Raw genomic sequence first — 12,452 nt, 5'->3', positions numbered from 1 at the left:
TGACCTGATTTCCAGCAGTACACAAAGACATAAAGCAGCCTTTTACATTGTTCTCTGTTTTCCCCTCCACAATGGTTCGTATCCTGCTGACCGCTTCCTGGGGTAGCTTGCTTGAGCGGGAAATGGCAGACTGCTCTCGAGGTAGGAGCAGCTAGGATTCGATGCAGTTACAGTGTCTCTGTATACAGGAACAGGAACAGTGCAGCCAAACGCAATACGGAGGAAAGAGCAGTGGACAGGACAGTGCTTTAGGAAGGCGTCTACAACCGTCCATCACAAACAACCTCGCGGTTCTGTAGCGTAGCTGTTAGTTTGCTAGAGACAACAACGTTATATGAGAATGTCATATATCATTGTATGAGATTTCAACACGCGCACTCTTATCGACTGATCGAGTCTGCCCCGGACCCTCCCCAGCCTCGCTCATAATATACTCCAGTGAGTTCGCTGGGCTTCTTCGATTGCTGGGGAATAAGAGCTCGAGATAGAAGGACGGCGGGGACTTTCTCTCCTTTGTACAGATTATACTTATAGAATATTCTTATAGAAGTATTGTATACGTTATTGTTAGATATATCATATGGATCAGCATGTTTGATTGGCCACACATCTACCGTAGTACGCAATTGTGGTGTAGCGTTGGCATACAGATCCGTGCATTGCAACATGATTAGGGCATACTTACTTTTGTGACTCCAGATCTTCTTCCACATCCTCTTCAATTTTTCTTCATTCTTCGTCTTCATTCCTCATTCTTCATCCTTTTCCTCCTATCGCCTCTAGAACTATTCTGAAATCATCAAGTTCTAGAACTATCCTTCACACCCAACATGGAAACCTCCATCCCATCCGATATCAAAACCCGCTTCCTCATCCTCTCCGACACCCACGGCCACGAGCTCCCCGGAGAGTGTTCCCAGCACCACGCCGACGTAGTGATCCACTGCGGCGACCTGACCGACAGCTCCTATCTGACTGAGTTCCGCACCACGATCCAGCACCTCCAGAAACTGGACGCCCCCCTCAAGCTGGTCATCCCCGGCAACCACGACTTCACCCTGGACACCCCGACCTTTCAACAGAAGGTCAAAGCCAGCGGTCTCGACCACAGCGAAGACGACCGCCGCCTCGTGCGGCAAGTCTACGGGGACTATGAAGAAGTCCGAACCAAGCTCTTCACCGACGACCTCCAGCAACGCAGCGGGATTGTCCTGCTAGACGAAGGCATCGACGTCTTCACCCTGGCCAACGGCGCGCGGCTCACCGTCTACGCCAGCTCGTACACCCCCTCGCTCGGTGGCGACTGGGGCTTCCAGTACCACCCGGACACCGGTCATGATTTCCAGTTCGACGGCCGCAGCAATCAGATCGATGTGGTCGTCACTCACGGCCCACCGCGAGGCATCATGGATTATACTACTAGCGGTACGCATTCACGCGGACGACGAGCCGGCTGCCCCGATCTGTTCAAGGCCATCGCCCACGCCAGACCCCGGATGCATTGCTTTGGACATATCCACGAAGGGTGGGGGGCCATGCTCGCGCACTGGCGAGACATCCGCACTAATCTTCGAGATCAGGATCTTGATGGGATGGGCACTCAGAACGAGCCATCGCATTTCACGGCCATCGACTACGGCCGATCGACCGTCGTCAGTAAGCTTGCCCGGCTGGTGGAGCCGGGGAAGCAGGAGGAGGCGGCCCCAGCGGTCATGGCAACGAGCCACTGCTCGGAGGACCCAGTCCCGTTGAGACCTAGGGAGCAGACGCTGTTCGTGAATGCCGCGGTGCAGGGTTGCAGCGCTGAGGTTCCGGTGCATCCGCTTTGGAGGGTGGATCTTGAGCTGCCGCGTGCGGTGCCGCATGGTTGAGGACAGCGAAGGCGTCCGAGGAGGAAAGGAACGAGACCGGAACTGGAAGAGACAGTAACTGGACCTGGCTTGAGTACTGGACTGTAGTGTACTGTGCTCAATATGGCAGACTTTGAAAAGACACCTCGGCATTCGTCTCGTCCCTCCCCCCCTCCTCCCCAGAATCCCTTGTCAAACCACAGCAAGGGCCTTTTCCATGGCCACTTGAGATGATCTGGACCACGTCCTTGTGAGCGAGGGCCGGAGCCTTTTGTTTTCATCTTCATCATTTGTCGTCGAGGGTGGGAAACATGGCTGTTTACCCTGTTTTGTGGGCTACATGTACACAATACATGATATATGGATGGAATCAACAAGCGGATATCGCTCGCATGCGAGCTGCGTGCAGGGGTGTTCCATCCCCATATGAAAGATCCATCTTTGAGTATAGGATTTCCTCACGACCAGCATACTTCGTACAACATTGACTCCACAAATCAATTTATAGAGTACGATTCTTCTACCAAGAATAAGCTGCTATGGGGTTCAAGTCAAGATGTTCTGCAGAACTCATAGATCATCCTTAATCATATCGTGCCACAATTCGACAAGAGTGTGGAAAGAAAAACATACACTCCCGTCGCCTATATTGGGGGACTATCCCACGATTCAAACATAACTAAAACAAAGTTATGTCAAGACTTACGCAAGATGAGATATGGAAAGGAGCTGCTTTAAAATTGGCGGCTGAACGTATTATTGTGTAGTTTACCACATCTACGTCCAAGACGTTGAACAATGACCAGCCAGTCTTCTGAGGAGCCATTTGCTCCGGACAGCGTTGGTCAACTGCCGACTTATACTTTGGAGTTGATTCCCCAGCTTCGGGGTTCCTCCTCTATCCATAATGTCCATTTATACCGAAAAGTAAGTTGCTGGGACATAGTTGGTGGTCTCGTGGTTTGGGCCTGAAAACCGGGTTGACGTTTGTTTGCCGTCCGGAAAGCGCCCATGGCTCCCGAGTCGGCAGCCGACTGCCGAAGACCGATGGAGACCGTCTTGGGATAAATCAAGGAGAATGGATATCGAGTCCGACGAGATGGAGTATGCGTTCTTGCTGCCTACCGTTTGCAGTGCTACGGAGTACCTGTTGAAGTCAATGAAACTGCACGGAAGGTAGTTGAAGGTAAGGTAGAAGAACCTTCTAGCCTTCTGTGCCCACCGGTTATAGTTACATAGACTGTGGTGTGTCTCCACGCTACGAATTGGCGGCCGCCCCCTGAGATGCTGCCTACGCCCTAAGCTTAGGGGGGGGGGGGGGTAGAAAGAGACAAAATTAAGTACCGTAGGCTAACCTTCAAGCCTAGGTAGGTACTTACTTACTTACCTTAGTGAGCAATAATAACTCAGAAACAGTACACCAATCGCAATCCAAGATCCCAAGCAATAGCTCAAACTTACTGACTATAAGGTGGACTTAAATCCACTGTCTTCTTTTTCTTCTTTTTCTTCGTCGCATGAACAGGTTTTGCTATCCTTACCCATACGACCACAAAGAAGACAGACAGGAAAAAAAAAACACAGGCCTAGGATAAGCCGATCCAAGCTCTGAAGGGGCATTGGGCTCTGGGCTCTGGGTTCTGGGTTCTGGACCCCAAACGAATTCGAACGTGCGCGGGACTCGCAATCTCGGCAGCGGCCAACAACGAAAGTTAGTCGTAACTAAGTTACCTCCTGAACTAACTTAGCAGCGAAAAGTCTCGACCAGATGGATGGATGGGCGGGTGGAGAGCCGGTTGCAAAAGTGGTGCTTGTCCTTTCTCCCCCCCCTTGGGGGCTTGGAGTGAAGCGCATGTTGGGGGCTGGCCAGTTTTTTTTTTTTTTTTTTTTCCATTTTATCGACACTGGGCTTGTCACTGGTCATCCCTGGAGGGAGAGGGATACCAGCCTCAAGAGGGTGGGTTTTGGCATTGATGGGGAGGGAGAAGGGGGCAGGAAATGCTTGTTTTGTTTTCGTAGAGTCTAAGGGGTTGATGGGTGGGTGAATGTATAAGTTACCTACTGGATGGGTGTGTGCCTTGAATTATGCAGTGGCTGTTCGGCAGGTGCTGGGAGCAGCAGCACCAGCAGCACCAGCAGCACCAGCAGCCACCGCCACACGGTGTGCGTCAGTTTGGAACCGATCGATCAGTTCCGGGCGGAGGAGTGGAGTTCAATGTGTCGGTCCAGTCATCGTATCGTATATTGGTATTTCATGGTAAGAAGGAAATCATGAATCCCTGGAGTCTGGATGGACGCACTACGGTGTATTCGTAGTTTCGTACCTGCATTAGCTGGGATGATGAAGCATTTATTTTTAGTCGAGGAGGATGTGACTGGAGTGTTGACGCCGCGTTCGAAGTACAGTACTCAGACTGTACTGCACCACACTTATAGAGAGAGGAGGACCAGTAGTAAATGGACGATCGGGGCTCTTATCAGTCTGGCGGGTGTCTATCTGGTCTATCTGGTCTATCTGGGGTCAATCTGAGACAGTCGAGCAGCTACTCCGCATCATTTCTGACTGCTCAACTAGCAAAGGAGGGATTGAGAAAGAGAGAGAAAGGAAAAGAGTCTGTGCCTGCCACAACGTTGGAGTGGTCGGAACTGAGATCGGACTGCTACTGAAGTACCGGTAAGAGTGCACAGCTCAAGAACTAACTTACTAGGCAGACATTGTGGACTGAACGGACTGAACCATACGATACCCCTTTTTGTGGTACCTTACTCCGTACTCCGTACCTATTGAGTATCCTCCGTATTCGTAAAAACACCTGCGGCTGGGCTGGTGCTTCTTTTGCTTTGCCGCAGTCATTAATCTTCCGGCTAGACTAAGTTCAGTCCACAGTTCAGTCCACTTTCTTTCTTTCGGTGGCTCAACACTGCTAATTTCACTCTTACCACTCTTCTTCCTCCTCCTCCTCCTCCACCCATGGACTATTTCTCCTTGAGGCTGTTTTCCAAGGTTCCTCCTGGTGGCTGCGACTTTTTCCCCGGTGGCTTAATTTGCCCGGCTTTAATCTGATCCTAATCCGACCTTTCCTGTTCTCATTGTTTACTTCATCTTTGCTGGTCGTCTCTTCTCTATTATTGGTGCCCGTGCCGACTTGGCCGAGAAACTACTTCCCCCCGTACCGGCTCGCCTTTACTGTGTCTCCTATTGTCGCTGCTGAACTCTTCTTCTTACCACCCCCTCCAGAGTCACAGAACTGGCCTTTGCGTCAAGCTCTTTCTTTTGAGTCTGGCCGACATTTACAACAAGCGATCTCATCTTACAACTCCACTCCTCTGCCAAACCCTCCATCGAGCCTGGTCGATGGCCCGGGTGCCGCAGTTCCGCCCGTCGCACATCCTCGCATGCATAGTTGCACCCCCGGTCTTCTCGAGCCGCTCAGTGACCAAAATCACTTTGACCTATGAACGGTTACTCAGGGACCATGTCACCTGTCTCTGTGGATGGGAGTGACTGGTCCGGGATCAACCAATACAATAAAACCGACCCGCCCTTTTCCCCGACTTTTTCGACACGCAGCAATCTCGCGACACCGCCAACATCAGGCGTCCCCAGTGGCTCGTCGACGGTGGAGGGGATCCCAAATGGCTCCTCGGGCCCGCTGAGCGATGCTGGCAACCCGTCTCCGCCGAGCTCCGTGGCCGCGCGATCGAGCGATGGGACCTTGCCCGACCGCACCAAGCGGCAGAAGCGGCTGGAGGAAGTCCTGGGCCAACACTACGTCGCTCTGCGCCGGTTTCTCCAAGGCCCGTATCGGGAAGATCGCCTAAATAGCAAATCGAACAAAGCTCGCGACAAGCTGTTGCGACTCTCGCCCACCCAGTTCCACGAGCTCAGTACGGACGTCTACGATGAACTACTCCGACGACAGCAGGCAATGCCATCGCCGTCCCGGCCCCCTCGTCCCGATATCCCCCCGTTCCTCACCCCGCGAAAGGAGTTCCACGAGAAGCGCAATCAGGCACGGAAGAAGCTGGCTTCGCTACAACACCAACGGTTCAGAGATCTTGCGACGGATGTGTACACGGAACTCGAGCGTCGGTTTCCGCAGTTCCCAGCCCGAGATACCAGTCGCGCCGTCAGTCCCGCCCCGAGCTTTCGCGGACGCCCTCCTCCCACTCCCACCGGCTTTCCGCCTAATGGGTTTCCTCCGCCGGGCCCCGGGGGCCGCAATTCACAGAACCGGGGACCCCCACGGTATCCGCCGGGAGCGATGCCGCCTCCGAGTCCGATGCGTTACCCCCCACGCCAGGGTTCCTTAGGAGGCCCACCGCCTAGCATGAACGGAGATGGCCCCACGGCGAAGTCGTTCCAGAGCAACACAATTGTTCCCAATAAAAGTACCATGGTGGAGGATGATGACGACGCGGCGGGTACGGAAGACGACTACGATGCGCGCAGCGATGCGTTTGCCCTGGATGTGGTTCTCAACAGTAGGAGAGGGACCGGGACAACTTTAGGAGATGGTGACCGCAAAATGCTGGCCGAGACCCAGTCGCAGGTGTCTTTCCTCCAAGAGAAGGTGACAAAGTTAGAGGAGCTGCTCAAATTGAGGGATCAGGAGCTTTCAAATTACGAGGAAGACCAGAGCAAATTGGGCATGCTGGAAGAGTTGGTCAAAACGAAAGACGAGGAGCTTTCAAGATATCAGGAAGAACAAGACAAATCACAGGTATGTTGGCTCGCCGCGGTCAAAATGCACTCTAGCTAACCAGGTGGAACAGATCAGTGTCGCAGAACGCCAAGAGTGGGAGGACATCAAGTCGGACCTGGAGAGCAAAATAACGCAGGCCGAAGACCTGAACCACTCCCTTCAGCAAGAACTCGAGAAGGTCCGGACTGAACAGCAGGATATTGAGATGGAATTGCGCAGTCAGATCGATCAGGTTTCGCGGCAGAGCACGGGTGATGCTGAGTTGCAGGCCAAATTCAGTAACCTTGAAATCAAGCACCAAAGCTTGCAGACGGAGCTGCAAGAGCAACAAAGGGTGACCGAAGAAGTCAGGCGGGAGGCAGCAGGGTTCCTCGTGGAGATGAGGGCCTTATCGGAACAGAGCCATACCAAGTGGGAGCAGGAAGAGCGGCTTACGACGGAGGTCCATCGACTGGAAGAGGAGGTAAAACAATGGAAGGCACGGTACGCCAAAGCGAAGACTCAACTTCGACAGCGCACCTCATCCATCGGCATGTCGGAATTGCGCGCAGATGCCGCGAGCATCGTGAAGGACAACGAATTTATCCAGAAGACGGGCCTCGTCATGGATGTGCATGTGACCAAATTCCAGATTTCCATCGACGAACTGCTGCGCATAGCGCGGGAGGATGACCCTCAGCTGGTCATGCAGCAGATCAAAGCGGTTGTTGTTGCCGTGCGCCACGTCCTTCACGATGTGGAGTTGCGCAAAGAGAGCAACGAGGAGCTCTCCGCGCTGAGTGCCAAGGCCACCCGCAAAGTATCTGCCACTGCAAACAACATGATTACTGCGACCAAGAATTTCGCCAGCTCCGGTGGACTCTCCCCGCTTTCTCTCCTGGATGCTGCAGCTTCGCATTTGTCATCTGCAGTTATTGGGCTGATCCGCATCGTGAAGATTCGGCCTACTCCGGCAGACGAATTGAACGATGACGAGAACGACGAAGCGCAAGTCGCCCAGATGAAGTCCCCCGACTATTTCAGTGTGGCGCCCAGCCAGGGTCGGCTCAGCCGCAACGATTCCGTTTACAGTGCCATGAGCGCTCCTGCTGAGCACGAAGTTGCCTCGCCCGGTATGAATGCAGGAATGCATACAATGTATCCCGTGAAGTCTGTGGACCACGAGCTCCATGAACTCAAAGTGGGTGCATCCACTCTTTTTGGCGCCCCTGTAAGCGGATTCTAACTTGGAATATAGTACTACCTCGAGGATCAAACGGACGGACTCGTTCAGTCGATCCAGGCTCTTGTTGCTAGCATTCGCTCTGAACAAGGCCTCAACACCATTAGCACCCATATCTCTGCCATTTCTTCCGTGGTGTCCCAGGTAAACTCCTCCACGCAGCACTACATCAGTGGTCCTGAAGTCAGTTCCACTCTGCGTCAACGTGCCGGGTCCATCATCCAGACCTTGGAACAGCACCGGGACCGGCTGACAGGCACCGCCGCCGAGGGTGAGGGGGTCTTTGATTTCGCCGAGCTCCGCGCCATCACCAACAAACTTCCGCCCATTGCCTTTGAGATCGCTCGGGAGACCAAAGAGCTTGTTCATCAGCTAGACCCTCATGGACTGGACGACGAGGAAGATGACTTCCGGTAATACGGCCGATCCAATGAGCTCGGCATGACTTCGAATATCGCTGTTGTTCAATGTTCCATGTTTTCTACCCGCCACTTTATATTCATGTCTATGGCAAGGCATGTTGTACCTTATTTCTTCACTTCTCCTACATATTTTCCCGACTTTTCTTGATCGTCTGTTTGCCATCACGCAAGCGATGATGATCCTTTAACTGCTGACCATGGCGGTATCTTTCTGCATATATTGTGCATGACAATGAGTAACCATGCGGAATGAGACGTTGATACCTGGAGGAGCTTTTATGACTTCTTTTACTTTCGTTCTCGGTGTTGGGTGGGAGACCTCTTGCCCTTCGGACCCTACCCCTTTTTCGCTGTTCTTCTTATCATCGTTCCATGTACACTTTCCTCTATTAGCGATGTGACCTTTTCTTTAATCTTCTATGGCCCTGTTGTGGTCTACCTGTGATTTGATATGCACAGGAACGGCTGATCAGTTGTTGATGCAGCGGTCAGTCTTTCAAATCTTCTGTTTGAATTATGTTTTTCTAGATTTGCATAATCTTGTCCAGAATATTGCAGATATCTTGTCAATAACGATGGTATCACAAGTCAGTACTGCTGTAGTGTAAACTGTAGTCGAGGGGGCTGATCACGTGGCTGCTGTGTCTCCCGAGGGATTCCGGGGCGAGAGGCGAGAATGTTGGGTGGCTGGAACCCGGCCGGCCTGAGTTGAGCTGAGCTGAGCTGAGGTGGTATTACTTAATCCGAGGCCATACTCTTTTGGGGAGCTGGCTGGAATATTTTCTTCGCCGGTCCGATATCTTCCCCTTGAGCTTGATTTCCCTTTCCTCTCCACACCAGCAGCCATTGCACCATCTTTAATCATCTCGTAAGCTCGATATCCTGTAAGTGCAACTCCATCCCCTGTTCTGCCCGATCCCAATCGGTCGTGAGTGCTGCTCAGCGGATGGAACTCGATGATGAGGCGCGCGCGTCTCTCCATGGAAGTGGATGGAAGAGGTCCGACAGCGGCGGTTGGGGGGCTGCTGACCAGCTCTCCCTGTTAGCCTGGGTTGGCAGCCTGAGGCTCCACGAATGACCAAGCGGGAAGATTGCACAGCTGGTGGCTGTGGGTGGACCAAGCCTTCCAGTGTGCATCGAGCTGATCCTGAATCGGTCTAGTGCGGACTGCCCCTCCAGCAACAATGTTCTCCCGAAGCCTGAGGTCAACAATAACCCCACCTTGCTCGTCCTTCGCTTCTCGTCCCCTCTTCTCCATCCCCGTTTGCAACTCCCCTTCTTTCCTCTCTCTTCGTTCTTTCCATCAAACATCCGCAGCCATGTCTGGAAACACCAAGGCCTTCTTCGAAGTCGAGTACGCCCCTGTGGGCTCCAGCGCCCGTAAGTTTTGATTTTGATTCTCGTTTTTTTTTTCCGATTTTTGCCTCTCCAGCTCCAGCTCCAGCTCCTGCTGCTGTTGCCTGGAGAGAGAGAGGGAGGGAGAGGCAGAGGCAGAGGAGCAGCCTTTTCTTACCCCTCTTTGGGATTCGATGACGGGGTGAGAGGAGGCTAGGACATGCTTCACCTCTCCCCTCTTTCTCTGAATAGAGTCTTCCAATGGCAAAGGAATCTCTTGACTGACATGATTTTTCTTCTCTCCGACTCCCCAGCCAAGGTTGGCCGCATCAACTTCAACCTCTACGAGAAGGACGTCCCCAAGACCGCTCGCAACTTCCGTGAGCTCTGCACGCGTCCCAAGGGTGAGGGCTACAAGGGCTCTACCTTCCACCGTATCATCCCCCAGTTCATGCTCCAGGGTGGTGACTTCACCCGCCACAACGTAAGTGTCTCACTGGTTCTTCAACTGGCCCTGGTTGAGGAGCAACAAGCAAGCCGACTAACTCATTCATCATCCAGGGTACTGGTGGTCGCTCCATCTACGGCGAGAAGTTCGCCGATGAGAACTTCATCTACAAGCACAACCGCCCCGGTCTCCTCTCCATGGCCAACGCTGGTCCCCACACGTAAGTTCTTTTGTTGCAACAGAGGGAGCAGCATCCGCTAACCTCCAAATCAATAGCAACGGCTCCCAGTTCTTCATCACCACCGTTGTCACCTCTTGGCTCGATGGCAAGCACGTCGTCTTCGGCGAGGTTGCTGACGCCGAGTCCATGCAGGTCGTCAAGGAGCTCGAGGCCATCGGCAGCAGCTCTGGTGCTGTCCGCTCCGCCGTCAAGCCCACGATCATCAACAGCGGTGAGTTGTAAGCAATTTTTAGCCATTTAACGAGCCAAAAATATGTGATACGGAGTGGGGAAAAGAAGAATGAGCAAGGTGGACCAATAGGACTCTTTCTTTCTTTTTTTTCTCTCTCATCTACTTGCTTCCCACTTTTCCTATCTGGTACGCTGTAATCTAGAGTGTCCATATTGAACTCTGCATATGTTCCCTCTTGGTTGTCAATGCTCGTAGTTGTAAGACAACGACTCGACTATTTGCTGCGTGCAAAAAACATACTAGAATGCAGTCCCAATGCGAATCGTCATTGCAGTCATTGAGCAGTAGAAATCGAATCCTTGCGTTACGCCATAATGAAGTCAGAACCGCGGGTTGAGAGAGAAGGGCGTACCAACCTGGACATTTCGGTCGAGTGGCAAACTTTCAAGTTAGAGTAAGATCCGAGTTGACCCCGCTTGGGATAGCGGGGTAATTTTTTGACTTAGTGAGTACGTTCCCGGCCGGAGGCGCCATTGCCGTCTGGTTCCGACAATTGAACACAGCATGAACATGACATTTTGAGTGACCCTGCAACTGCAACTGCAGGTGTATCTGCATGTGTATCTGCAAGGCCGGCTGCATTTTTGGCCTTGCTTTCCAGAAGATTAGTATGTCCTGTGCTATAGCATTTCGGTTGATGTGGTGTTCAGCGGTAGCTCTAGTGTCTTTCAGTCGTTGAGTTGTAGAGGTGTTGGATGCAGTTAGATCTATCCTGTAGGGTGCGATGTCTGGCGGTAGAAGTTGTGAGTGTACTTAGGGTTTGGTTTAGTTTGTTGGTTAGTTGGTTCTGAATGGCTTTTAGATTGTATCGGATTCTTTTTATGGGGCTTGGATGGAGGTTGTAGGGTTGGGTTGGGGGTCGTTTGTTTGAGCACAATTGCTTGCACAATGTACCTTAACTTGGTTACCTGCCTTGAGGGGGTTCTATGCTGTCTTTGACGGGGACGGTTTGGGCTCTAATTGTAGTGTAGTGGTGTAGGGTACTAGACAATCGGGTTATTCTGTTGTCTTTGTTATCCTACTACTTACTCTACTCGACGGTGTACATGGATTGACGGTAGTGGAGATCTATGCTGTGGATGTGATAGTAGTAGTAGTAGTAGTAGTAGTAGTAGTAATTATGGCAGGCTATTTCCGGACCCAGCAATACTGAATCCAGCTCCTCCTCCGTTCCTTGGTCCTGGGTAACACCTCATTCTCGTCTCTCTTGACCTCGTAGTGTTGAATGCGGGTAAGTTAATGTATCTGCATCGCAGACCGTCTCAACCCCGATCATCTCCAGTACACCGAGACCCACCCCGCAACAACTGATGCCCGGTATCTTCTAACCACAGCACTTCGTCACGGCCGTAGCATCGTTCCTGGGACAGATTATCAAGTCAGCCAAAGCCTTCTTTCCCCTTTCCCCTTTCCCCCTTCCAATCAGAGACCCGAGCACCACAAGCAAAGAACGAGAGAAGGATATGACGAAGAAACATACCCCACCCCATCCCCAGACCCCATCACCTCCCACGAAAACACCAACGCCCCCAAAAACGCCCCCACGATGATACAGATGATGATATACCCGTTGAAGTACATCGCCAGCAACATCACGAAGTACGCCACGGCGAACTGCAGCATGTGCAGGGTTGCTCGGACGAGTTGCTCGGGTAGGGTTGGGCGGTAGGGTGGTGGTGCTGCGCCCGCTGGAGTAGCTGCTGCTGTTCCTACTGTGGCAGCAGCAGCATCCTTACACCGAGAAGTCGAAGTCGAAGCCGAAGCCGACGGCGGCGCTGTGTGCATCTCGCCCTCGGAGGGGAGATCAAGATTCGCCAGAAACTGATACCGCAGACGGGCCCGCCGGATGAGGAAAGCATCGTACTCTCGCGCGACGCGACGCAGGAACTCCAGACACACCACTAGGCAAATGGTGCCGAGGCAGGTGCCGGCGAACATGCTTTTGGTGGTTATGTGCCAGGTTTTGGAGAGGAAGCCTGTTTTTTGGTTCTTAGTG

General features: G+C 52.6%; 4 protein-coding genes across 4 annotated transcripts; 3 read left to right on the top strand and 1 right to left on the bottom strand.

Annotated features, from left to right (window-relative positions):
- Positions 1-830: 830 nt before the first annotated feature.
- BO66DRAFT_396821 (metallophosphatase domain-containing protein) lies at positions 831-1,871 on the top strand (the record flags this gene model as incomplete). Its single annotated transcript, XM_025648565.1, has 1 exon — positions 831-1,871. The coding sequence occupies one exon, from the start codon at positions 831-833 to the stop codon at positions 1,869-1,871; it is 1,041 nt and encodes a 346-aa protein (XP_025508994.1).
- Positions 1,872-5,110: 3,239 nt separating this feature from the next.
- Positions 5,111-8,319, top strand: BO66DRAFT_1567 (putative cell polarity protein). The gene is made up of 3 exons (XM_025642185.1): positions 5,111-6,574; positions 6,627-7,736; positions 7,794-8,319. The coding sequence occupies exons 1-3, from the start codon at positions 5,306-5,308 to the stop codon at positions 8,193-8,195; spliced, it is 2,781 nt and encodes a 926-aa protein (XP_025508993.1). The 5' UTR covers positions 5,111-5,305; the 3' UTR covers positions 8,196-8,319.
- A 693-nt stretch (positions 8,320-9,012) lies between these two features.
- cyp4 (peptidyl-prolyl cis-trans isomerase) lies at positions 9,013-10,628 on the top strand. The gene is made up of 4 exons (XM_025645078.1): positions 9,013-9,580; positions 9,850-10,019; positions 10,097-10,203; positions 10,260-10,628. The coding sequence occupies exons 1-4, from the start codon at positions 9,385-9,387 to the stop codon at positions 10,444-10,446; spliced, it is 660 nt and encodes a 219-aa protein (XP_025508992.1). The 5' UTR covers positions 9,013-9,384; the 3' UTR covers positions 10,447-10,628.
- A 1,152-nt stretch (positions 10,629-11,780) lies between these two features.
- BO66DRAFT_466920 (high-affinity Cu transporter CTR3) lies at positions 11,781-12,394 on the bottom strand (the record flags this gene model as incomplete). The annotated part of the gene is made up of 2 exons (XM_025652522.1): positions 11,781-11,817; positions 11,937-12,394. 2 exons carry the CDS (start codon positions 12,392-12,394, stop codon positions 11,781-11,783), a joined length of 495 nt encoding a protein of 164 aa, XP_025508991.1.
- Positions 12,395-12,452: the final 58 nt, after the last annotated feature.

Source organism: Aspergillus aculeatinus (assembly GCF_003184765.1).
Source record: "Aspergillus aculeatinus CBS 121060 unplaced genomic scaffold BO66scaffold_1, whole genome shotgun sequence".
Classification (NCBI taxonomy): Eukaryota; Fungi; Ascomycota; class Eurotiomycetes; order Eurotiales; family Aspergillaceae; genus Aspergillus; species Aspergillus aculeatinus.
This window is presented reverse-complemented; position numbering and strand designations above follow the sequence as displayed.